The sequence below is a fragment of the Mytilus galloprovincialis genome, unplaced genomic scaffold (genome assembly GCF_965363235.1).
Source record: "Mytilus galloprovincialis unplaced genomic scaffold, xbMytGall1.hap1.1 HAP1_SCAFFOLD_226, whole genome shotgun sequence".
In the NCBI taxonomy this organism is placed as follows: domain Eukaryota; kingdom Metazoa; phylum Mollusca; class Bivalvia; order Mytilida; family Mytilidae; genus Mytilus; species Mytilus galloprovincialis.
In genome coordinates, this window is record NW_027468148.1 from 1 (window position 1) to 27,600 (window position 27,600).

At 32.2% G+C, this 27,600-nt stretch overlaps 1 protein-coding gene across 1 annotated transcript; it reads right to left on the bottom strand.

The window, feature by feature from the left end:
• Positions 1-954: 954 nt before the first annotated feature.
• On the bottom strand, positions 955-26,870 carry LOC143061120 (sodium-coupled monocarboxylate transporter 1-like; the record flags this gene model as incomplete). Its single annotated transcript, XM_076233677.1, is given in 17 exon segments — positions 955-1,075; positions 1,909-2,009; positions 4,424-4,701; positions 6,039-6,125; positions 7,570-7,640; positions 8,900-9,015; positions 9,750-9,835; positions 12,000-12,135; positions 13,104-13,244; positions 14,452-14,525; positions 16,128-16,208; positions 17,318-17,385; positions 17,915-17,966; positions 19,565-19,633; positions 22,362-22,495; positions 23,817-24,085; positions 26,781-26,870. Coding segments are annotated over 16 exon segments (1,817 nt in total), but the record flags the coding sequence as incomplete, so codon positions are not given.
• Positions 26,871-27,600: the final 730 nt, after the last annotated feature.

Genomic DNA, 27,600 nt, shown 5'->3' on the forward strand with positions numbered 1-27,600 from the left:
TTATTCATTTATAGTCTTTTTACAATTTACATTTTTAAAAGCAAAATAACTTAAAACAGGATAAATCAAGGGGAAGTAACCAAATACACAAAGTTTTTATAACACAACGGCAATTAGCCAGAGGTAAACATCGTTGATTACCTGTATGTTTGACACCCAAGCTGTCAAGTGAAGCCATATAATTATACTTCTTCTTTGATTTACAGGTAAAATTTAACACAGGTGTCAATTAAACCTCTACGGTAGTAACAAATTTTCAAATATGGCGGCTGAAAATTTTCATTCATGAAATATTTCATACACGGGAGTTTTTTCTCCCAAACGGGAGGACGGGAGGAGACCCCTGAAAACGGGATTATTGTACTCCCGTCGGGAGGTTCACATGTATGTTTAGAAAAAAAAGCCTATATAATGGTTTGTTGCGGAATGACGGACAAGGGTAAAATTATATGGCTCCGGCAACTTTGTTGCTGGGCCATAAAAATTGTATTCATTTCATCTTTGCATCATTTATGTGTGATTTCCTCATTATTGTTGAGATATTTGAAATTAATATTAATTTATGGTAACAGTGCTAGTTTTAACACTTCATTTAGACTTAATTAATTTATTTTTTTCAACTTTTATCAAAAGGGAAAACTTCAAATTAGTTGAATTTTTCAAGCATTGAGATGAACTTTTCAAGAAAAATAAAATCATAAGCCAATAAAAAGATTTAAAATAACTTGTTAGACTGCAACTGCAGAAATTTTGTGTTCTTTTTTATTGCAACTGTTAAACAAACATGAGTTTAATAATTGGTAATTTCGGAAATGCTGTTTGAAATTAATGCAAAATTTAAAATGCATTGTTTTTTATGCATCACCTATCAAATTGCAATTTCTGTAATAATAAAACTTCTGATATTTCAGCATACTGATTGGAACACCAAAATTTCTGATTTGACTCACATCGGTTTCATAATCTACACCACAGCGTAAGAACTTTAAAACTTTCTTTGGCAGACAAAACCAGAAGAGTCTGTCAAAGATTGGAATCATGAGGTCAGGGTTCACATCCTCTGGTTTAGTTGGACCTGAAAGTAGAATATTGCTTAGTTAAAGCATCAATGTAAATATAATGGAATTTGATGAGACTGTCATCAAAGTGAGAGGGTTAGCGCTATAAAACCAGGTTTAATCCACCATTTTCTACATTTAAAAATGACTGTACCAAGTCAGGAATATGACAGTTCTTGTCCATTCATTTTTGATGCGTTTTGTTATTTGATTTTGCCATGTGATTATGGACTTTCCAAATTGATTTTCCTCTAAGTTCAGTATTTTTGTGATTTTACTTTTTATGAACATAAGTAGTGTCTACAGACAGACAAATAATGTAAGCTCTTTTTAATTTTTTACACATTTCAGCCTATTTCACTGCAAATTACATTCATAATTTTTCTAAGTTTGTTCCTCTTTGAAGAACCATTTGTGGCCTTGTGTGGTTTTTTGTTCTTTGGGCCAGATTATTGTCTCATTGACATATTACCAGTTTTATTCTCAATTCCATTTCATAAAAGAGAAGATGTTCTTTTGCCATATTGCAACTATCTATATTCTGGTTAAAATTCTACTCACAAAGGGAGAAAGACTACTTTTTTTTTTAAATAAATTCAGAAATCATATTTTTTCCAAATAATTCAAGAATTCAATTTTGCCCCTGTATTTGGAATATAGCAACTAGACATTTCTTTGATCCAGAAAAGGGCAGCTACTTGAAAAATAAAAGAATGAGTCCATGGACACAAATGCCACTGCTCAAGCTTGCTTTTCAATCAAAAATGGGACAGAAAGACTGACAGATGGTAGGACGACCAGTCAAGGGTTACACTTAATGCCATCTCATGGTGGGGGCATAAAAACCTACCTGTAATAAAGCTGACTAGAAGTCCAACCACAAAGGTTATTAACATCCCAAATGTGGAGTACCAGAGGTAGGATAAACTGTAAAAACTATCTAAACCTGTTCTGAAATGAAAATAGAAATCAACAGTTTAAAATTCGAAATTAATGATGGGGAAGTTTTGTAAACATGGTAAATAGCTTTTTTTATTAATTTTTGTGCTTTTTGTTTAATGATAAACATGTTCATTATCCAAATAATTCTAATTTAATCTGAGAAAAAAGAAATTTGTCTGTTTAAAGTTGACAAAGAAATTTGAATTCAATAAGAATTTTGTTATATTGTGTAATTATTCTTTGAGTGTGGTAAAGGGGGGTGCTTGCACGAAAAAAACGTGAAATAAGACATAATTTCACGTTGAACGTGAAATAATTTCTGTAATGAATGTTGCACAAAAAATAAATACTTTTATTTGAACCTTTTGTGACTCAGTCACTGTCTTCTGTATATATTAACTCTTTGTTTTACTTTACGCCAAATAAGACTTTGAAAATCACGATAAACGTAAAATTAAATCAGCAGAACAGGTTAAACGAGGCACCTGTCTTGCACGACTGCATGGACTGAGCATGAAAAAAAAAGTAAAAACACGTTGAACGTGAAATAAAAAACGGCGATCATGTTGCACAAAAATAACCCTTTTCCACCCTCTTCTTTGGATACCAATTTTTATGTGTTTTGCAGGGTACAGGTATGCCACAAATTCAAATGTTCAACCAAATACAAATTTTCTACTTGTTTTGTGTTCAGAGATTGGCAAAACCATGAAATCAAATATCCACACTAAATCAAGTTTTCCTCAATACACATAAATCCACCATTTTCTACATTAGAAAATGCCTGTACCAAGTCAGGAATATGACAGTTGTTATCCATTCGTTTGATGTGTTTGAACTTTTGATTTTGCCATTTGATTGGGGACTTTCCTTTTTGAATTTTCCTTGCAATTTAGTATTTTTGTGATTTTACTTTTTACTGATACCCAAGAAAATAGAAATTAAAAAATTTTACAAGACCACTAAATAAAATTTGCCTGGTAAATATGAAGATCACATAGAAAATGAATAAAATCGGACTGACGATTGGCAATACTTTTCATAAAATTAAGAATATATAGCATGTATAGCAAATTTTCAAATGCAGAATTTTTTTTTTACCTCTGACTGTTAATTAAACTCCTATTTTAAACAATGTTCAGAAATTATTGCATGCATTTTTTATTTCTATAATTTGCCATTCAACACAACTGAATTTCATTCAATTTGTATTAAAATTTTGGCAATAAGGCCAACTAAAATTAATTAGTAGATTTTCATCCAAATTTTTGAAAAAAATGGGGCGGGTGGGAGGATTTTATTTTTTAATTTTTATTACTTATGAAACCCTCTTGTGACGTGTTTTTCAAATATGCAAGTGTAATAATAAGCTTATATTATGTATATACATATATAAGGAATAGTACACAATATTTCAAATCTTAACATGAATAAAAATCTCTAATTGGCAACCACTGTTTTACATGTAATTGCTGCTTTAGAAACCTAAACAGCAAAAACATAAAAGATGAATGCTCTCTTCAGTTGGACTACCTTCACCAAATTAAGTGTCTTTTTAAGCGACCATTTTTTTTTGTCTCCATAAAACGAAACAAATATGTAACTAAAGAATTACGAGTTCAGTATAAAATGAAACCGTTTTGAAAACTAAAGGGTTGGTGCAATTATGATTCTTCTTATAGATGCAAATATAATTAATATGTAAAACATTAACTTAACCAAAAAGGAGAAGATATTTAATGGGTCTATTGAGGATATTGGGACAGAAGGTATGTGTGCTGTTTGTCAACAAAAAAAGACATGGGTAAATCTAAGTGTATGTTTGCCGACTTTTTGAACTCAATTATACTGTAATAAATATAACAAGTTCGTGCTTGTGTCATTTCATTTATACAGTAATGGTTTTGTACGAATGTTTTCCACGATTCGTGCTCTTTAGGTATAATTCACAATCCAAGATTCCTGCCACAAAGTCATTTTATCAATACAAAAATCAATAGTTTTCTAAATCACAGAAATTTGTGCCACGCCGCGATTTGCCATCTTGGACACAGCGTATTACTAGTAACCCGATTATTTCATGCCCTTCTTGAAATCAATCTCTATTCTCAGTAGATGATTTTGTCATCATAGAGCTGCAGAATCTTTTTTAATTACTCGAAGTAATACGAAAACCGAAATTTGAAACAGGAAGTTTGGAAGGAAACAAAATTTTTGACGGTTACCGGAAACGGAGATGAACAAATCCGCAAATCGTAAATTTTTCAAAATAAAAAAAATCAAGGCGGGACGATTTCAGAGGGGCGGGCGGGGATGAAAATCTATCAATAAATTTTAATTGGCCTAATAAAACACAAATAATTTCTGAATTTTCAGTAATTTTTTTATCAAAAACATGTTTTTTTATTTCATCAAATACTTACTGCGAAACTTGTGTTACATTGCTGGTAGTAGTACTTTCTGAATTTGTTATAACCATACTATAGTTTGTTAACAGACCACTAGTATTATACATGTAAGTCCCAATGGAAGACATCATTGACATAGTAACATTTGTTGTTGCTATGGTAACCTCATCCATATAAACACTACAGTTATACACAGGAGAAGGTAGGGTGGCCTTGACCCCTACAACAGTATATTTTCCTATACTTATCCACATGGTGGCGATGTAAGCTGTTATGGTCCCAACAATAGCCCCCTACAAAATAAAATCAAAGTGCTTGTAAGCACTGAACGGTAAAGATTGCTTTAATTTATCAGTGGGAAGTAAAATAAATTATTGCAATGGTTATTGTTAATTAAACAGCAATTCTAGACAAAGGGAGATAACTCCAAATTTTTCAAAGATGATTTAAACAATGACATCATTCTATTTTTGGAACAGATATTAAAATTCCTGCACCTTGCAAAAGTTATCTAATTTTCTTGACAAGTGTAACATCATTTTGTGCCATGAATATCTGAGCATGTATAACATTGATAAATTTCTGGAAATGTTCAGGGATAGGATGTATAGAATGTTATGATCAATGCACTATATGTTGTGTATGGAAAAAGGTAGTGATAAGCCTTGGAACATTAAGATATCAAGTCAGTCCCATAAGGATTTGATTGCTTTTCATGCAATCTTTACCTAAAAATGTATGTTTAATTATGATTATATTTTACTTTTTCAATCTTAAAAGTAAAATTCATCCAATTTATTTACAAATTGAAATAAAATAATGCAAAATACCATATTTTGTGTGTAAAGTTATGTGTTATTCACTTGGAAAAATGCATGCAGGAGTCATAAAAACGTCAGTTCATGTAAAACTATGTGAAATTCACATCAAAATTTTCAAGCAAGAATCATGTGTGAATAGTTTGTGGAGGTGACTTTCGTACAATATCACTACATATGCTGATGGTGTTAGATGTAATGATCCTAACCAGTTATTATTTGATGCTTTAGAGCAAATTTCCTAATGCATATAGAGCTAGACTTTGAATAACTTCCAATCAAATTTAAATATAATATATAGTTTTAACTATGCCTATATATATTGTTTTCATATGTCAATCTTAATTACAAAGCTTGTCCAATGGTTAAACTTTTATACAAATAAAGCAAGCAAGCCAACCAAAGTTTACTCTCCATGTATAGGAAATTAGCTGTAAATATATATATATTGTTAGAATCCATTTTAATATTTGATGGTAGCTGAATAAATTAAATGCTAATGAGTCAATTAGGACTGTAAACAAATTACATACCAAATCTATCAAACAAACAAATGCAAACTGGTAGTTGTATATATACTATAGCAGGTTTACTTTCTGTTGATGCCACTGTATACAAGTAACAAATCTTCAATTCAATGCAATTGTTAAAATGCAAATGTCTTTGACTTACATTCAAATTTATCTTGAAGTTGTTCAACAGATGAAGAATTTGATAAAACACTGAGTGATCAATGTGCAAATGAAAGATGGAAAAAGCTCACACTTGGCTTTTTTACCAGGTCAGCATTTTTTTTAGGCTTAAAACATTACCTTCCAGTTAGCCCAAGGGAAGAAAGCTCCCAACATAATAAGTCCATTCAGAGCGCCACCAGCAGCGCCCATAAAGCTTAAGGAAGCCTGCAACAAAACAAATTCATTTCTGTATATTGACTACAAGTTAATCAATAACAATAAGTGATGCAATTTATTAAACATTCTAATGCAACATGGTCTGTAACCTTCATTTTGATTAGATAACATCAAAACATTGCATGGCATCAATTCACAATTGATGCTATGAAAAAGTATGTGCAAGCGCAGAAGACATATAACAAATTTTCAATGTATGATTTGATGTTGTTTTTTGTCCGACTCATTTGAATGGAGATAACAGTATTGTATTTTAAGCTCCAACAGCATCAAATAGTGGTTTGAGGATTGCAAATACCCGTTTACTGGCTCTGCTAATTCATGCGCCTCCAGTAAACTTAATTTGCGACCATCAAATCACCAATTGATGCAGTCCTAGCTTAAAATACAACACAATTATCTCTTAAATGCATTTTAATTAACATGCACACTAAAAAAAGATGATTGATTGTTGGTTGATAAATGTCCAGTGGCAAATAGTTCATGCACACTGTTTTGCTAGTTTATTTTCTTTTACAATTTCTAGTTCAAGATAAATATATGAAGATGTTATTGCCATTGGAGACCAACTGATGTGGATTTAAGCAACTTTAGGTCACTGTATAGCCTTGAGGAATGAGCAATATCTGTACAGTATAGTAAGTTATAAAAGCTTTAAGGTGGCTCTGGTGTCTTTCTCCATCTTAGAATTTGAAGTAGCAGTTAACAATAAGTCTAGATCTTTAATGAAATGTGCAAATTTTGAGAGTAAAATTGAGCATGGAAATGGGGAATGTGTCAAAGACACAACAACCCGACCATAGAAAAAACAACAGCAGAAGGTCACCAACAGGTCTTCAATGTAGCGAGAAATTCCCGCACCCAGAGGCGTCCCTCAGCTGGCCCCTAAACAAATATATACTAGTTCAGTGATAATGAAGGCCATACTAGTTTCCAAATTGTACACAAGAAACTAAAATTAAAATAATACAGGACTAACAAAGGCCAGAGGCTCCTGACTTGGGACAAGCGCAAAAATGCGGCGGGGTTAAACATGTTGCAATTCATGTGTAAGACTTTTAATGTCAATAGAGAAAGTTTTGTGTTTTATCATATGTACAGCTAAATTTTCTGAAAAGCACAATGCTTGTTTGATTCCTTATTTTAAACTTAGCCACATATGGGGAGATAACTCAGACCGTAGGGGAAAATAACTCTGATAAAGTCATTTTTATTAGAAAGAGTTGTGAATTTAACTATTTTAATATCATGAATATGTAGCAAGAAAACCAGTCCGGTAACCCCATTTTCTTTTTCGTATCTGAAAACATGTTCTCACATTTTATTTTAAAATTAAATGATATACTTTTTTGTATCACACAGAATTGGATATTTTATGCATAATCTATACAAAGTACTATAAAAATGTTGTATTTCCTAGTAAACAACTTACCTGTAAAACAGTTCCCTTCAAATTTCTGAACAGAAAAGTCGCTAATATTCCCAATACTCCATAAATAAGAACTAAAATGATATAAAGTATAAAACATTATAAGAAATAGTCAAAAACATTTTCGTTTAAATAACAAAGCAAAATTTGTAAAATTTGGTCTTTGTAAGAGTTTTACTCATTGTTGAAGGCCATACTGTGACCTAAAGTCTTTACGATGTTAATCAATGTGTCTTTTGGTCTCTTGTGAAGAGTTGACTCATTGGAAATCATACAACATCTTCTTATTTTTATATTGTCTATGAATAACAAGACATTTTTGACAAAAACCTGCTCAACATACTGTTATACCACTGTCCCAGGTTAGGGGGAGGGTTGGGATCCCGCTAACATGTTTATCCCCGCCACATTATTTATGTATGTGCCTGTCCCAAGTCAGGAGCCTGTAATTCAGTGGTTGTCATTTGTTTATGTGTTACATATTTGTTTTTCGTTCATTTTTTTTACATAAATAAGGCCGTTAGGTTTCTCGTTTGAATTGTTTTACATTGTCTTATCGGGGCCTGTTATAGCTGACTATGCGGTATGGGCTTTGCTCATTGTTGAAGGTCGTATGGTGACCCATAGTTGTTAATGTCTGTGTCATTTTGGTCTTTTGTGGATAGTTGTCTCATTTGCAATCATACCACATCTTCTTTTTTTATATCAACATGCACAAATTGCTGGTAATAAGTGCTATTTACATATACATATAAATTCTCTAAAGTTCACTATTACATGGGCTAATATTAGATCAAAAGAACATTATTACTTCTTTTTAATTATTAAAATTGATTATGTTACCATAAACATAAAACTATAGGCTGCAGAGTCAATGAGGCTAAATAAATCTAATTTTGCTGAACAATTTTGCTGTTTACAGTTTATCTCTATCTATTGATTTGGCAAAATGTTTAGGAATTTTAGTCCTCAATGCTCTTCGACTTCGTACTTTATTTGGCTTTTTTAATTTTTTGGGATTTGGGCGTCACTGACAAGTCTTTTGTAGACGAGATGCGCGTCTGGCGTTTATACAAAATTTTGTCCTGATATCTATGATGAGTTTATTTATAATATTCAAGATAACCAAAAACTGCAAAATATCCTTAAAATTACCAATTTAGGCGCACAACAACAAGTTTTTTTATGCGTCTCAAAATTTTAGGACAGATAGATGTTGACCTGGTGAACATTTTTACCGATTGTCAGATTTGCTCTTAATAATGCTTCAGTTTCAGAGCTATAAGCTAAAAACTGCACATAAAAAAACATAAAAATGGATTTTGGAACATACCTAACAACTTAGTGATTCTCATTCTAACAATTTCTGGTCTGGATGGCTTGATGTAAGGCTTTATCATATCTTCATATGTTACAGCTACCATAGAACTAAGATTGGATGACAATGTACTGGAATAATTAGATAACAGTCAGTTGTCATGACAATGTAATAATAAACACTTACTTATAGTGGATTGGGCAACAAGTTATTACAACTTATATTAATCCCTGTCCACTTTACAGGTGCAAGTGCTGCCTTGTAGCAGCATTAGTCTGCTCTTTTTCAAAATCTACAAGGGTGTCTTTTACATGCTAGAGATATTGCTCTCTCTTAACATGGGTCAGTCATTTATTGTCCCCATCCATCGGACTATCATCGTTTCTAAAGACCTTACATGCAAATGGTGTCAAGTCCCTGAAATTTTCTCCCCAGAATGGATCGAATCAGGAACCTTTGTGTTGGTAGTCTGATGCCCTAATTGTGTGATTCTTTCTTTTTTCTTTTTTTTTTGGCTGATGTAAGTAAGATTAACAAAGCCATTTGTGTATCTTTTGTTTTAATTATCATTTTACTATTGTTTTTATATGTTTTCATATATAACAGGGCCTACTATAGCTACATATAAGAATACATAATGGGTTTTGCTCATTGTTGAATGCTGGTGGCCTCAGTAACAAAATTTAGTATTTGTATCAAATTTTGTGAGTGTTTAATTGGTACTGAACTAATCTCCAAATATTTCAAAAATCTTATTTTCATGCAGATCTTTTCTTTATATATGTCAAAATTACACAATAAATTTATTGAGGGTGTCTTATAGCATGAATAGTATCATTTAGCTCATATCTAAACTTTAACTTACCTTAAAGCACCACAGAATAGACCAGCTATAAATAGACCAGGAATCCCTGGGAATCCCAGCATCTCTGATACAAAATATGGAATGATCTAAAAATAAATGCAAAGGTTAACAATTGCATAGTTGGATATATATATATTTATAGTTAATTGATTTATAGTGACAAAGTCTTGCATGATGTTTTTTAACACTGCTTGTTTTGCACAGTACATTTATCTTATAAACATTAAAAAAACAGGAAAGAAAGATCGGAAACTGCTGAACTAAATCCAAAATACTACATGATCAGATTGGGGACTAAAAATGATACTGTGCCACTTGTTAATGAGGATTCATTTATTTGTGTTGGTACCAATTTTTTGTGGATTAATTAATACTTTCTTTTTTCGTGGATAAATAATTTCATGTTTTTAGCCAAGTCTGCTTAGGCCAATTAAAATTAATTGATAGATTTTCATCCCCGCCCGCCCCTCTGAAATCGTCCCGCCCGATTTTTTATTTTGAAAAATTTACGATTTCTGGATTTTGTTCATTTCCGTTACCGGTAACCGTCAATAATTTCGTTTCATTCGAACTTCCCGTTTTAAATTTCGGTTTTCATATTTCTTTTTTCGAGTACTTTAAAATGATTTGGTTGACAAATTCTGCTGCTCAATGATGACAATATCATCTACGGAGAATATAGATAGATTACCAGAAGGGCATGAAATATTAGGGTTATGAGTAAAACGCTGTGTCCAAAAACATAAATCACGGTATGTCACAAAATTATTGGAAATTTGTGTCATTAGAAAACCGTGAATTTTTTTTAATACTACATTGACTTTGTGTCAGCAAATTTGGGCTGTGAATGATTTCCAAAGCGCAAGAATCGTGGAACAAATGGTAGTAAAAATATAACTGGATTAAAGAAATTGACAAAAGCACAAACTTGTTAGATCTATGACTTGAGTTCAAATAGTCGTCAAACATACAAATTGTGTTATAGAAAGCCCTTAGATTTACCCATGGCTATTGTTTTTGTTTAAAAACACAAAACACTTTTAAAAGAGTCATTAAACAACTTCATGTTTTACAATGTAATTATATATATATATGCTTCAGTCTTGCATAACTTGAGAAACTTGAAAGAGCCAACCCTACTATTCCCAACACTGTTTGAATTCTCATTTCATTCATAATACATGTGTTGCATATCATTGCATTTGCATAATTTTATGGGGACTACACACCATCGCTTAGAAAGCAAAATAAATTTGGAGTTGGTAGTCCAACTGAATAGAGAACCTCTCCATGATATTTTACTGTTTACTGAAAATATGTTTCTTAAGTACATGTAGCAATTGCATGTAGAACAGTCCTTGCCAATCACAGTTATTTATTTAAGGAATGACTGTAATATTTTTTCTGTCTATGAAGAAATAACATAAAAAATTTGGTGCACACTGAATAACGCGCGTAACGGGTTATTTAACAGTGTGCACCACATTTTTAGACAGAATAGACAGAAAAAATATTACAGTCATTTCTTATAATTTAATTCTTAATTCTATTCTAAACCGTAGAAAACCACGAAAAACGTTGATGACGTCACGGTCACATGACTAAATTATGTCTATGGGCCGATAACAAAATAACATCACCCAATCAGAAGACGCGTTACATCCAAAATTAAATTATTTAAGAATATAAAAAATATGTACGATTCTTTATACATGTTTACACATGTACATGATATAAGCTAATTATAACACTTGCGTCATGTATATATGAAGTTCACATCACAAGAAGGTTTCATATTAAATAAGATTTAAAAAATAAAATCCTCCCACCCGCCCCTTCTTTTTCAAAACTTTGGATGAAAATCTACTAATTAATTTTAGTTGGCCTTACAAGCCTATAGTAAATTTGTCCTTCATTAAATATTTAAAAACATATATAGATATAGGAAGATGTGGTGTGAGTGCCAGTGAGACAACTCTCCATCCAAACAAAATCATAGTTCACCTGTAATCTAGAAATCCACGATAATTGGTATCCAACAAATATAAATGAATCCACATTAAATGTTAACAAATTTTTAAGTATCATAGGCAGATCCAGGGGGGGGGGGGGGGCTTGGGGCCCAGGCTCCCCCTTTCGTGGGAAAAATTTGGTTGATTATATAGGGAATCACTGAAGTATGACTGGAGCGGCCCCCTTTAGGAAAAGTTCTGGATCTGCCACTGAGTATTGTAACACTGTTATACCCACCTGATTGGAATTTTTAATATCAGTATTGGCAAGTGGATCACAGCCTTTATCTGCGTAGTAGGCAAAGACAGAAATACCCGCTACACATGACATGGTTATCATGATAAATACACCAACACAATTCATCATTACAGCTCTGAAAAAGAAAAAAAAAACAAGTATGTGTCCATAGTTCATGGATGCCCACCCTCACAATCATTTCTCAGGTCATTCGGTCCAAAACTCTACTTTGGCATCAACATTAGACAGATGATATCATAGAGCACATGTGTACTACGTTTCAAGTTGATTGGACTTTTAACTTCATCAAAAACTACCTTGACCAAAAACTTTACCCAAAAACTTATATACCAAAAACTTTAACCTGAAAAGGGACAGACAGACAGACGAATGAGCAGACGCACGGATCAAAAAACATAATCCCCCCTACATGAGGCATAAAAACACAACAATATCTTGTAAACTATAAATAAAATTTGAACAATTTCTTGTCACGATCAATTTTTCAAACTTTAAAAAATATCAGTATAAATATTGATGCTGGTTTTTCTTGTTTGAAATGTTTTGTATTTTGTCATGTCAGAACCTCTATAGCAAACATTTTAAGAATTTACTCGAATTCGTCATGAGGGAAATAAACATTGAAAGAATTTTGAAGAATTGAAGTCAGACTAGTATACTTTGCATTTAATGAACAAAACACTTGGAATGGACATCATTCAATGTAAGGAATTTGTCCAACCTTGTAAAAATTTTCAAACTTTTGCCATTTTGTCAGAAAATTACAATTTTGGGTCAAAAAGTCGAATTTCTGGAATTTTTTACATTTTAATGCCGAAAATATGGAAAAGTTGAATTTTTAGGACAAAAAATTATCAAAACATGAAAAAAACTGTATCTATGGTGTAAGTGAATAAAATAAAGAAAGAAATAACTAGAGAAAATTTGTTAAATGATATATAATATGAACAGCTCTCACTTGTGTCAAAAAAGCCAGGGAAGCCATCGTCACAGAGTAGCTTCTGTCAGGGCAGCTATCAATGAAAGGATTAAGACTGTAGCATTTGGTAATTATCCAACATGCTATTTTTCTCTTAAACTTACTTTCTAGCTTCCTTAAGTGAAGATAAGGCACTGAATCTCTGGATACTAGACTGACTGGCTCCGTATGTTCCAGTCCAGTTGATCATTCCTCCAACTACTAAAGCCCAGAAAGTGTGACGAACTGTAGGATCAGGATCAAAACTGAAAAGTAAAAAGATGGCATCTGGAACAAGAACAATTATACCTATTCATGTAAAACTATACAAATCAATTCCTAAATTATCATTCAAGGGCTAAAAAAAAAGATTGCTAAAAACTAAGGACTGTGTTTATTAATATTGTGTTATTGGTGAAATCTTTTAGAATTTCATATTGTCAATGCTCTAGATCTTGAATTCCATCTTTTTAATTTTGTTTTATTAAAGCATCACTGATAAGTCCTTTACAGACAAAATTGTGCCTGGGGTACAAAATTTTAAGATTGATATTAATGATGAGTTTATTTATATGTTAATATAGTAGATACTATATTTTGCTTAACCTTTTTCATTGAGTACTTTTAATAGACTGAAAAATTATTATTTTTTTTTGTTTTTGTACAAACTTGTAATACCAATGTTATTTCAATTGATCGGGCGGAGCTTACGTTTTAATTTGCATTAGGACAGTCTATTTGAAGATGTGTGTGATAAGGATGATTGCTATTATTATTATTGTTGATTTCTAATCACCTATCAGTGTCATTGAAGGAATTTACAAAAAAATGACTGGACACTTCATTGATGAGTTTATCCTAAAACACCTATCTATAGATGGACTGGTTTATATGAGCGAACCGGTTAAACCCCACCCAGTTAAGTGAAATAAATCGAGTAATAATGTATGATAACGTTAAATGTCTCACAAATATGGTGTCAAAACCATGATTTCCCAAATTCAAAAAAAATCAAATTAATATATTCTCCTGCATAGGCAAATACAGTAACTGGTTGTTTTTTTTTTGATTTTTTATATTTCTTAGGATTTTTATATTAAGATACTATGAAAGGGCCTAGTTGGGCAAATATACCATAAACTCTATGATGTCTTTTTTGCTTTTATGTTAGGAATGACTGTAATATTTTTCTGTCTATGAAGCAATAACATAAAAAATGTGGTGCACACTGAATAACGCACGTACACAGAAAAAAATATTACAGTCATTTCTTATAATTTAATTCTAAATTCCATTTTAAACCATAGAAAATCATGAAAAAACTTTGATGACGTCACAGTCACACGACTTAATTATGTCTATGGGCTGATAATAAAATAACGTCAGCCAATCAGAAGACGTGTTACATCAAAAATTAAATTATTGTGTTTCGCAAGTGGAATGAAGAATGATTGAAATTATATAGTTACTTACTTCCAGAAATCTATTCTGTTCCATTTGGAGTTAATTTCCCACACTCTGTCAAAACCTCCTACATCGAGTGTGGCCTAAAATTATAACACACATAATACTTACACAAGGTAAGGTTCTGGAAGATTTAAGCGATATTTATTTGTAAAAGTAAATTTGTATGATTTTATTTTCATTTCAAGATTTGAATAATCTCCCCTTTATCATCTCCAAAGATTTACTTTTACAAGTTTTTTTTTTTATAAGGACATAAATACTCAAGTTTTATGAGATCAAAACAAGCCTATACATATTTTTTTTTCTAATTTGCTAATATCTTATCATGTTAATTGACTGGAATAAATTAAAAGTCTGAAATTTGGTTTGCAATTTGAAAGACTTTACCAAACTACATGTATGACCCATTCCTGCAGACTTCTCTATGGGGGGATTTTATGCTCCTCTTTTATTGTCATAAGTGCTAATAACCCCTTTAACAAATTTAAATGTCTTTTAAAGTTGTTCAAATTTTTAAAAAAATATTCATTGGATATCACTTATGAATTGGGATAGTTGGCAGGTCTGATGAAATTGTGAAAGTCAATCACCAATTTTTTTCCATGCAGATAGGTTATTGTTTCCATGAGGATAGTTTGTTGTTTCAATGTGGATAGTTCGTTGTTTCCATGAGGATAGTTTGTTGTTTCAAAGGGGAAACTTTGCTATTTCAATGAGGATAGTTGGTTGTTTCAATGGGGAAACTTTGCTGTTTCAATGTGGATAGTTCGTTGTTTCCATGAGGATAGTTTGTTGTTTTCAGAAGGATAGTTTATTGTTTCCATGAAGTTTGTTGTTTCCATGAGGATAGTTTGTTGTTTCCATGAGGATAGTTCATTGTTTCCATGAGGATAGTTTGTTGTTTCCATGAGGATAGTTTGTTGTTTCAATGTGGATAGATCGTTGTTTCCATGAGGATAGTTTGTTGTTTTCATGTGGAAACTTTGTTGTTTCAATGTGGATAATTCGTTGTTTCCATGAGGATAGTTTGTTGTTTCAATGGGGAATCTTTGCTATTTCAATGAGGATAGTTGGTTGTTTCAATGGGGAAACTTTGTTGTTTCAATGTGGATAGTTCGTTGTTTCCATGAGGATAGTTTGTTGTTTTCAGGAGGATAGTTTGTTGTTTCAATGTGGATAGTTTGTTGTTTCCATGAGGATAGTTTGTTGTTTTCAGGAGGATAGTTTGTTGTTTTCATGGGGATCTTTTTATTTCCTATGGCTAGTATATAATATGACTGATAAATGTTGACATATTTTATGTTATATGGTTCGCTACTGACACCCTACAGATCCATAGAGGGTTATTAAAATCCATAGGGGGTGAGGCCGGATGCAGAGTCCCCTGTGGATTTTATTCACCCTCTATGGATCCGTAGGGGGTCAGTAGTTAACGGTATAACGAATTTATCGCACGCTAGACCTTTTCTGCTGTGTTTTGTTGAAAAATAAACAATGAAACACAACAACATTAACAGATGACGTCACCATTAACACGTCATGAACCCCATATGAAATTCACTAACCCAATACGGTCTCATAGGGGGTCACCACGTGACGGCGTTAAACCAATCACAGCGTGATATTTAACCCGCGGTGCAATAAAATATAGTAAACAACCTGACAATATAAAGAAAACTTACCCTTATGACAATGGCTAATATACCAGCTACCATTATCAGAGCTTGAAAGACATCCACCCATATCACAGCTTTAAGGCCACCCTGGAAAAGGAAGAAAATAATTAACTAATGGGATTTCATCATTATCTGTGTGATACTAATTTTTGTGGTTTTCATCACAAAGTTTCTACAACAAATTTAAATGTAAGAAAAAACCATATGAATGCAAGCATCAAAGAATTTTCTTTCATCAATCCAAGAAAATTGGCACCTTCAAATAAAATGAATCTGCCTTAATTTGACCGATATTGTATAGCTATGACCCATATTTCCATACGTATATATAATTTCATCCAGATGATGGTTGTTTCCTGAGAGATTTCATAATATCTCTTAAATGGTTTTTTCATTATTTCTTTTTTCGCAATCTTTTTTTTTTTTCTTTATCTCTTAAATGAACTTTCAAGTTGATAGTTATTAGAGACACTATAGCCCATTTTCCTCCATAATTGACAGCAAATCTTTTTATGTTGATATTTTTTACAAAGTTAACCTAGTTTTGTATTTTTCTTTTCAAGCTTTTTTTTCTTGTTTTCGTCTAAAGATTGTACTTTTAGATTATCGTTGATCATCTCAACGAGATTGATTTTATCACTTGAGCCAGTACGGCAAAAGCGAGAAAAGCAATCGAGTTGAGATGACCAATGATAATCTGTTTATCACTTTTTTACCTATGGCGTCCTTGCTAATTTCATGTCAATTTCTTAATTTTTTTCTTGTTTTCGTCTAAAGATTGTACTTTTAGATTATCGTTGATCATCTCAACGAGATTGATTTTATCACTTGAGCCAGTACGGCAAAAGCGAGAAAAGCAATCGAGTTGAGATGACCAATGATAATCTGTTTATCACTTTTTTACCTATGGCGTCCTTGCTAATTTCATGTCAATTTCATAAGCAACTCCATGTGCCTTCTTAGTTTCTAGCGATAATATTCAATCTCAAGCGATATGAAAAATTATCACAAAAAAAGATCAAAGAAAAAATACACAAAATAGCGATAAAGTAACTTATAGCTGTAGATATTGTCTCACTGGCAATCTTACCACATCTTCTTATTCACATGCATAATTGGAAAAAGTATTTTTCATTAAGAAAAAAAAGATTAATTCTGTAAGCTGTATAATTACAGGAATTTAAAATCTATCTTACCATAAATGTATAAAATGTGCAGATGCAACCAATAATAATAAAAGAGGCCCACTGTGGGAAACCACTCACTGAAAAAAGGAATACAAATGTTAAAATGTTATTCAATATTGACAACATATATTTTTTGTTAAGAAGATATTGTGTAGATATAACATATTAAACATGACTGTTGCTCAAAGTTTAAATGACCATTTTGTTTAAAAATAAAGTGACCACTGACCATGTCAAACAGATGGCTGCTGAAATGAATTAAATTATAGAGAAATCCTTTAGGAGGGTGTGAAAGTGGCCGTTAGAGGCAGGTGACTGTTAGGGCATATTTCACTAAAATTGAGAATGAAAATTTGAGAATGTGTCAAAGAGACAGCAACAAGTCAAAAGAACAGAAAACCGACGAAGGCCACCAAAGGGTCTTCAACACAGTGAGAAAATCACACCAAGAGGCATGCTCGCTGGCCCCTGAACAAAAATCAGTACTAGTTCATTGATACTGGACATCATACTCAACTGTATACTATAAATACACAAAATTGGCAGACCTTCATAATAAATACTTTTAATTTACAGCATGCTTTAAAAGGCTTTAAATATAAATACCTGCTTGAAGAGCTGTTGATGGAGCAAAGCTGGCTATCCCTGTGTATATTAACTGAAAACAAATATAGCTACAGGTTAACAAAAATGTATTATCAATAATATAATTGTCAATTCCAATAATTGACCCTGTAATCAGCATGATGAGGGTAGTAAAGGGTTATTCTAATGCAATTAGTTTGTAACAATATTTTTCATTGGACGTTGACAAATATTTTGAGGGGTTAGATTCAATGTTCTACCAGTCCGTAACTAAGAAAGCCACAATTTCGAATTCTGATTTTTTTGGGGGTATGTAATTTCTCAAAAAATAAACAAGATAGTCACATTTTGAGCCTTAAAATCTTCGTTTTGTCTGTATTGAAACCATTCTAAAGCGTACAAAAAGTAAAAATACGTTCAGTATTCATGTTTGACATCCAGAGTATACATATAACGTCACCATGTTTCGTGAAATTTTGAATTGTTCGTTCATTGTGAAATGACAATTTTATTTTGCATTTTTCCGTGCAGAAACACCCTCTTTACGTGTAAAAATGTCTGCATATTCATATTAGAAACATATTTGAGTTTCTCAATTTGGAGATAGATTAATCATCTATCAATATGAATATTTGGCATATTGGTCACAGCTTAATCATACATCTTATAATCAGTTCATTTAATGCTCAAGATAATTGATAACCACCCTATTTTCATTGATTCCTATTAGATGTAGTTTATGTATATGTATAGAGATATATATATTGCAATGCAATCACATCTATTTCTGGAGATTGATTAATTGGTTGTTGGTCCTGAACATCCCTATCAGCATATTTGGCTATATTGTGACTGGCAGTTTTGATCTATAGGCTAATGTTGACTGCAGTGGACAATCCAAAACTGTGAGAAATGTTCCCCATCATGCAGATCTTCTTACAGACATTGGATTTAATTACTTTGAAACTTAGTTTTTAGTGAAAAAAAAAGAGAATTTCAACACAGTTCTATTGCAATCTAGTAACAAAGTCCATTAAAAAACTGAGGTGACAAGAGAAATACAGATAGTACACAATAAAAACTATGTTTACAAATGATTATAAACAAAAACAGATAAAAGAAGGACGAAAGATACCAAAGGGACAATCTAACACATAAATCTAAAACAAACTGACAACGCCATGGCTAAAAATGAAAAAGACAAACAAACAACAGCACACATGACACAACATAGAAAAACTAAAGAATAAACAACACCAACCCCACCAAAAAACTAGGGGTGATCTCAGGTGCTCCGGAAGGGTAAGCAGATCCTGCTCCACATGTGGCACCTGTAGTGTTGCTTATGAGATAACAAATCCGGTAAATAGTCCAATTCGGTAGGTCACATTCATGAAAGGGAAGGGGATTGTAGTTACGACATAAGAATAAATGGTGTGTAAATTGTATACTGTAAATTCAGAAATTATTGCGAGGATTTTATTATTGCGGAAAATGCGACAGAGTTGTAAACACAATAATTTAAACTCACATTTTGAAATATTTTATAAGAATTAAACAGGATTTTTCTCAAAATTGTAAAGATAAAAATTGCATTTAAGTTTAAAATGACAAAATCGCAATAATAAATGCAAGCAATAATTTCTGAATTTACATTAGTTGTATAATTACCATAGAGAGATTGTTGATGATTGTTCCTGTTAATCTGGCTGCCCTGGAATTGTATCTCATTTCTAAATACTGCAACATTAAATATCTCAAAATCAAAATCATTCATGCATTTCATAAGTGTAATACCACCAAATCATAATACAAAAAATCAAGAAAAAAAATATTCCCTTGAATTTGAGTTACATTTGGTAATTCATCCTACATTTCAGTGCAGTAAAACATTTCTGGGTCATAAACATATGTCTTTGGTATTTCAAAGCACCCTTTTTCTTTTTTTTTGTATTTAAGGTTTCTATAGAATATTTTGGAAACTTGAGGTTACATGGTTACTAAAGCTTGTACACAGAGGTCAAATAAGGGGAAAATTGTCGTTTGTTTCTGTGTTACATATTTGTTTTTCGTTCATTTCTTTTACATAAATAAGACCGTTAGTTTTCTCGTTTGAATTGTTTTACATTGTCTTATCAGGGCCTTTTATAGCTGACTATGTGGTATGGGCTTTGCTCATTGTTGAAAGCCGTACGGTGACCTATAGTCATGATAGTTGTTAATGTATGTGTCATTTTGTGGATAGTTGTCTCATTTGCAATCATACCACATCTTCTTTTTTATATTTCCAGTGATGGTTATTATTAATTTCTTATACCGGGGTATGCAATTAAATGTTATTTGAAATTTTTTCGATAGGATAAAACTTTACTCATGCCCATTTCTTTATTTGAAACATAAGAGATAAATTCTGCACAAAGTTTTAAAACGTGCAAATTGAACAAAGACTAATACATGTAATAGGGGAAAATCAATGGTGGTACATGTATTACACCTAATAGACACAGTTCAAACAAAACGTCAACACTAAAAGTGCATCCATTATTTCATTTTTTTAAAATAGTAGGCATGGACTACTGTCATGACTGTCGAATTGTTTTAAATATTTGAAAATATAAAATATAACATTTGTCATTCAATTTTTCAGGATGCAGAGCTCCAGATAAGCTGCGTATTTGCGTAATCATGCAATAAAACTTATTCAAAACCCAATGCAATTGCCTATGCAGCTTTGTAAAACCCAATTCATGCAAAAAAAAAAACAATAATTTGTCAAAACCATGAGTTGTTAACGCTTTTAGTCGCTATCGTGTGGGTTATTTGCCCTTATCTATTACATAGTCGTTGCGTAAATCTATTTTTGCAATATCAAAAACCGAAATGTCCTTTCGTTCTAAAAATAGATTGTTGAAAGGGTCCCTGTTGAAATGATTTTGCTTAAAGGTACGGTACAGGTGGTGAGGAAAACATTTTGATCTTCTCTGTCTTTATCGAATTAGCGTTAGCCATGTCGTTATAATTCTTTTCCTACTTCTCAGGACTTAACATAACACTTAGCAATTAATTAAAACGAAATGAAGTCAGCGTAGGAATTCAAAGTTTCTAATAAGGGACAAGTAAAATACAGATTTATGTAAATAAAATTAGACAAAAACATTGTTTATTTTTAGTTCAAGAGTATACATGTCATATATCGACGATAGTATATATTTCATTTTAGTTGATGAGTGAACACACACATTCAATATCGTGTTAAAGAAAAAAACCAATACATTAAGGAGCTTGATAGTGAAAAATCCATATTGATATTTGCTTGAGGGGTGACTTGGAATTAATAATGCAATTGAAAAACTATTTCACTCAATTAAATAAAAAATGGAGGGGAAAAAAAACCAATTTGTGAATTCTAATCTGGAGCTCTGAGAATTAAGCATGGATACAATTTGGGTACTCCTTATTACATAATCATGGATGATTTGGAGCTCATATCAAACCAATTTTTCTATGATTCAATATATATCAATCAAAAATAAAATTGGTGGACTATATATAGTAATCAAGGTTCATTTGGAACCTTTGGCTAAAATGGCTAATTCTTCACCTCAAAATTTACTCTGAGTACAGACAAACCTGTGCATCTGGAAAAGATTTAAGGCATATCATGCCCTAGATGAATATATATTTCAAATGTTTTATGTTTTAGAAAAATAAAAACTCAACAGGATTTGCAGTGCACTTTTTTCAAATTTCTCCAGAAGGTGCCAATATAAACTAAGTTGGGAAAGAGGTTTGAGAACTTCCCCACAGGAAATAATTGAAATGAGGTGTATTGATTGACATGGACAATAGATACCTGACAATAATTGGTGATTTAAATTGTGTACTTGCGTTCACCATATCAAGGAAAACTCAACTGTTTGTTAATTTTATCATCTTCTGCAGGGACGAAAAATGCACTGCAAAATCCAGTTCAGTTTTGACTTTTCTAAATCATACAATGCATTTGATTTTTAATTATCTAGAGCATGCTATGCCTTAAAACTTTTCAGGATGCACAGGTTTGTCTGTGCTCAGAGTAAATTTTGAGGTGAAAACACAGCCATTTTAGCCAAAGAGTCCATATTAACCTTAAGGATATATCTATAAAATGAAGCCATTATTTAAGAAATGACTGTAATATTTTTTCGATCTATGAAGAAATAACATACAAAATTTGGGGCACACTGAATAACGCGCGTAGCGGGTTATTTAACAGTGTGCATCACATTTTTTATGTTATTTCGAATAGACAGAACAAATATTACAGTCATTTCTTATAATTTAATTCTAAATTCCATTTTAAATTGTAGAAAACCATGAAAAAACGTTGATGACGTCACGGTCACATGACTAAATTATGTCTATGGGCTGATAACAAAATAACGTCAGCCAATCAGAATTTGCGTTACATCCAAAATTAAATTATTACCTGATACATGCTTGTCATCTTAAGAGGGTAAAATAATGGTACAAATAAAATGGTTGCCATGACAACTGCCCACATCTGACCAAACACATATAAAAAATACTGGGTCCCTTTAGTGTACATTTCTGCAGGTGCACCTGTACAAAAAAAATAGAGCAATTGATGGTTAAATGCATATTCAGGATGAGAATATGCTTATGAATATATAACATGTTTACATGTATCATAACCCGGATTTGTTATGTTTGTACTTAAGTGTTATTTCACAAAGTAACAGTCTGAAGGATATGAAAAAAGACATGTCACCTTTATTTATTTTAAGGGAGGACATCAAAAGTTCAATGTAGGATAAAAACTTAATTCATATGGGAAAAATTAATTGACCAATAAGGATACATGTATATATGTAAAATCGATGTCAATTAAACAATAACTTAAAGCAATTTTGACCCCCCCCCCCCAAACTATTTGAATTAAGTTTTTTATCCTTCATTGATTTTTTTATGTCGTCCTTAACCCAGACATACCATTCAGACAGTACCTGCAAGCCACCCAGTCTTTGCTCTTATTCTTTAATGCTGTGTGCTTAGTGGAGAAACAGTAAATACAAAATCTAAAGTCTTTGGTTTAATCAGCTGGGGTTCTTACACATAACCTTCCAATGCTTAAGGCAAACATGCTTCCCCGGAGATTATCAAGGAGGTTAAAAAAATGAAAATTAGCAAATAAACTTATTTCAATCTTTAATTTGTCAATTGTGTCCTGACATTTATAATTTCAGATCATTATTCTTAACCCTTTCCTCCATTGACATTTTTTTGTTGCATACTTGATTCGCATAAGATTTTTCAATAAAATGCTAAAGACATGCTCAAATTGCGAAAAACAAATATTCCATCAAATAAATTCAAGTCAGATATTCTTATGAAAATCCTTTTCATATTGGATACAAATTTTATAAAGTCTGAAGCAGACACTTTGTAGTCAAAATATTTCAACTGAGGCACTACACAGGCATCAAAAGGTGTTATAATGGAGTAAAGGGGTGGCGTCAAAAGGTTTCACTATGGAGGAAAGGGTTAAAACAATTTGAAAATTGACATGTGATAAGATAGAAATTGTGTATGAAACTTTTCATTTTCCTATGAACCAGGCTGCAAATTTAAATTTGAATAGGGGACAGAATTCAAGTATCTTTGAACTTATAACTAAAAATATTTTGAAAACGTTTGACTTTAAAGCTGACTATGTGGTATGGGCTTTGCTAATTGTTGAAGGTGAATGGTGACCTATAGTAATTAAGTTTCTATGTCATGTGGTCTCTTGTGGAGTGTTGTCTCATTGATAATCCTACCACATCTTCATTTTTAAATTGAACCTAAAAAATAACAACAGAGGTAGTTACATGTGTTTGGTTCGCTTTACAAATATTAACAATTCCATGAATATATAATGTACCTAAAATCAAAATGGCCGACTGGAATGAGACAAGGATTGAAACAGCAACAGGGAGACAACTCATTTCTCTGTTACCCATTAGGAACTCTTTGGTAGTTTTCTGTTTTCCTCCAATTAAGGCATGGTAAATCCCAATACATGCTGAAATGACCAGTATGCTGACAAACACTGCCCAATCAGCTACTGAAAACTGGTGTTCCATGGCAATGCTGGAATATTTATACGCCTCTTAGCAGTCAAGATTAATCACATCTTCAATCTTTACTTTCCTACAATGTTTATAATAAAGATTTCTAAATTATCATGTGTCTTTCTACATGTATGTTGTTATGTTACACAATTTTTCAGATAAGGGTGAAGGTTGGCCATTAAAACGTTTGAAATCTGCTGCATTTGTTTGAACCTGTATTAAGTCAGGAATCAGATGTTCAGTTATCATGGTTATTGTCATTTGTTGATGTAATTCATAAGTGTTTCTTATTTCTCATTTTTTTTATATAGATCATTGTAGATTAGACAGTTAGTTTTCTCGTTTAAATGGTTTTACACTAGTATATTTTAGGGGCCCCTTAACGCTTGCTGTGTGGTGTGAGCCAAGGCTCTTTGTTAATGACTGTACTTTGACCATAAAGGTTTACTTTTACAAATTGTGACTTGGATGGAGAGTTGTCTCATTGGCACTCATGCCACCACATCTTCCTATATCTATTGACTTGGTTTTGATACATTTTAAACTCTTATAGAGTCATTGTTGAAAATTTTCATAACCAGTTCCGAATTCCAAATCCAGGTCTTTTTCCCTATAATTTAGATTGGATACAAAAGAAATCTGACAATTTAAATAAAAATTCAGCTAAAATTTATGAAAAATGATTTTAAACTTAAACATTGTTTACTTTTCTATTACCTTGCTTATTTCTATGGCATACATGTGACAAAGTTGTCAAGTCACAACTGAAGATTTGTAAATTTTCAGCTGGACTTGGGGCCTCATACCTGGAGATTTTTTATTGACATATTTATATGTCAGTATGCAATGCATGGTATGTATTCAGTGTTCATTTTGATGGCAAAGTTCCAGACATATAAACGTTGAGAATATGCTGCACAGGCCAGCCCTATATTTAAACATTTGAAAATAAAATAGAAGTGCATATGAATTAACTTTACATTCTACATGTTCTACATAATAATTTTTTTTTTCAAAACTTCCTAAACTTGTAAGCAAAAGCATACTTAAACAAAAACAATACAAACAAAAATGACATCATGTAGGTTTTGTATCTATAAAATAAAATAGTATACCTACCTGCCTACCCATGACAAAAAAATGTGCCGAGCTAAGTTATTTTTTGGAAAGAAAAATAAATTATTTTACTAACCTACCCTGTTTCTAAACATAGGGTCGGAAAAGAACAAACAAACAATATTTTAATTTAGGCCTGAATGAAACACATGCTTGCTATAGGTGGGTCTCATTGGGGTCTAAGCGTGACGCGGGATTGCCGATTTTTTATAAGCGTGACACGTGAAAGTCAAATTATTGTGTCGTAAAAACGGGAAATGAGGTCTAGCGGGACCCGGGAAATGACAAAAAAATGAGCATTCCTTACGTACATAGTGTAAGCGGGATACGAGAATCTGACGAAACAGTAAGCGGGATCCGGGATCAGACCCCCCCCCCAATGAGACCCCTATAGAAGTCCAATTTGATCAGGAGTAAATCGTGTTTTTTTAATATGTCACAGACTACACGAATGAATTTTATTTTTACAGGACATTCGGTCTGGTAAGCATCCTAGCTTTACCAGACCGAATGAAATTTTACCAGACCAAATTTTTTTTACATCTACATGTAATTGTATATTATCCGACAAAAAACAACAAACATATGACTTTGTTGTGCCCTACTCCTCCCCAAAATGCACAAATTAAAACAAAATGATGTAACAAGAGGGTACATGTATATTGTTATAAAAGTTGTGCACAATTGCTTGAATGCATTTCAGTGAAGAGTAATGTCCCATTTTATTGGATTTTGACAATGTTTTTGAACTAAACATAATTTAGAGTTTCTGTATAAAATATTATTTCCTGTTTCTTCTTTCTTTTTCATATATCTTTTGGTTTTCAATTCTAGTGTTTATATTTCATAGCTAAATTTTGTGATCTGCTTGGATTTTTATTCATTTATTGTATTTAGTCGGCAAACCCGAATTATCCTTATCCGTTCCCAAAATCTGATCCGGTTTTATTTACATTTCCGGTTGTGCCAATGATGGCATCCATTGTTGTTTTTGACAATCAGATATGTTTTTACCCGGATTTACACATTACTGGTTGGCGATGTTCTGCATAAAGCTAGCGGTTGAACAAAATAAACATCGCTGTGATGAATAATAAAGATGAAAATGAACTTGAGATCGTTTGGCAATTTGGTAGAATGTTAGAAAAATCCATGAAAAAAAAACACCGGACATTCGGACCGGAATTCAACAAAATTTTACCAGACCGATCCATTATTCACCGGATTTGTCCGACGGTCAGACGTATTTGGTGTAGTCTGATGTCATACATGTATGTGGCAGCAGAAATTCAATAGTAAATTTCAAACATTATCACTATTGTGTGTTAAATCAAATCATTTCTAACCTTGCCAATAAATAAAGTAGTCTGATGCAATAGCATTGAAAACAATGTCATTTAACATGTTTAAACTCTGACATGAAAACAAGTCAATGTCAGCTTGAAATAACAACAGCAGGTATTAAGCATTATGATTCAAGTATATTTTATACTTTTTCCTCATCTTAGTATTCATATGTGAGCACGTGCAAAACAAAAACAAAGAGGATTAACAGATTATGTAAACACGTGTTTTACAAGAATTCATAAATGATAAAGTCAATAAAAACTTTCATATGGGTCAGGTCACAGATTTATCGTCTGTTTGTATTTACTTACAATTCAAAAATAAAATAAAGACGACCAGCATTGGAATATTTCTAAGGTAAAAAAATCGTGCAGTGAGTTTTCAAAGGTCTCATTTGGAAAGGGGAGAAAGACGTGAATGTAATGCTTTATCCAATTTTGTTCTTGTTGTCGGTATCATCTTCCAATGTAGGAGCACAACTATCGAATATTAATGTTACTTTTTTCTTGTTATTGAATGTATAATGTTATAATTGCTTCTTATTGACCTTTCAAAATTAATCTCCGAAAATCACATCATAAACTATGAGAAATTTAGTACCAACACTATTATTAAAAGTTGCCAGGCGCCATCAGGGACTTTCTATACTAAAAGTTAGTATAGAAAGTCCCTGGCGTCATGTGTAAGATAATTATGATTTTGTGTAACTGCACACTAAAACAGATAACAGAACATCCCTTGTACTCACTTACCATCATGATTTTAAAAATGTGTCATCCATTGTTCAGAAGCATTGGAAAATTAAAGAAAATGATTTAAATCTAAAAAAAGTATTTTCATCACCACCAGTCATGGCCTTCAGAAGACCTAAAAACATCCGTGACAAATTAGTGACATCTGTATTAGCAAAGCAGCCTAATCCATCGCCCGGTTGCTACAAACAATGTGGTCGAAGGAACTGTTTGTGTTGTAAAGCTGCCAATACAAGCAGTTCTTTCATCACTGAGCTCCGTTACTAAACAAAATTATACCATCTACTCTAATTCCAACTGTAAAACGGAGAACTCAATTTATATATTAACATGTGACACTTGTGGCATTCAGTATGTGGGAGAAACAATGGACAAATTT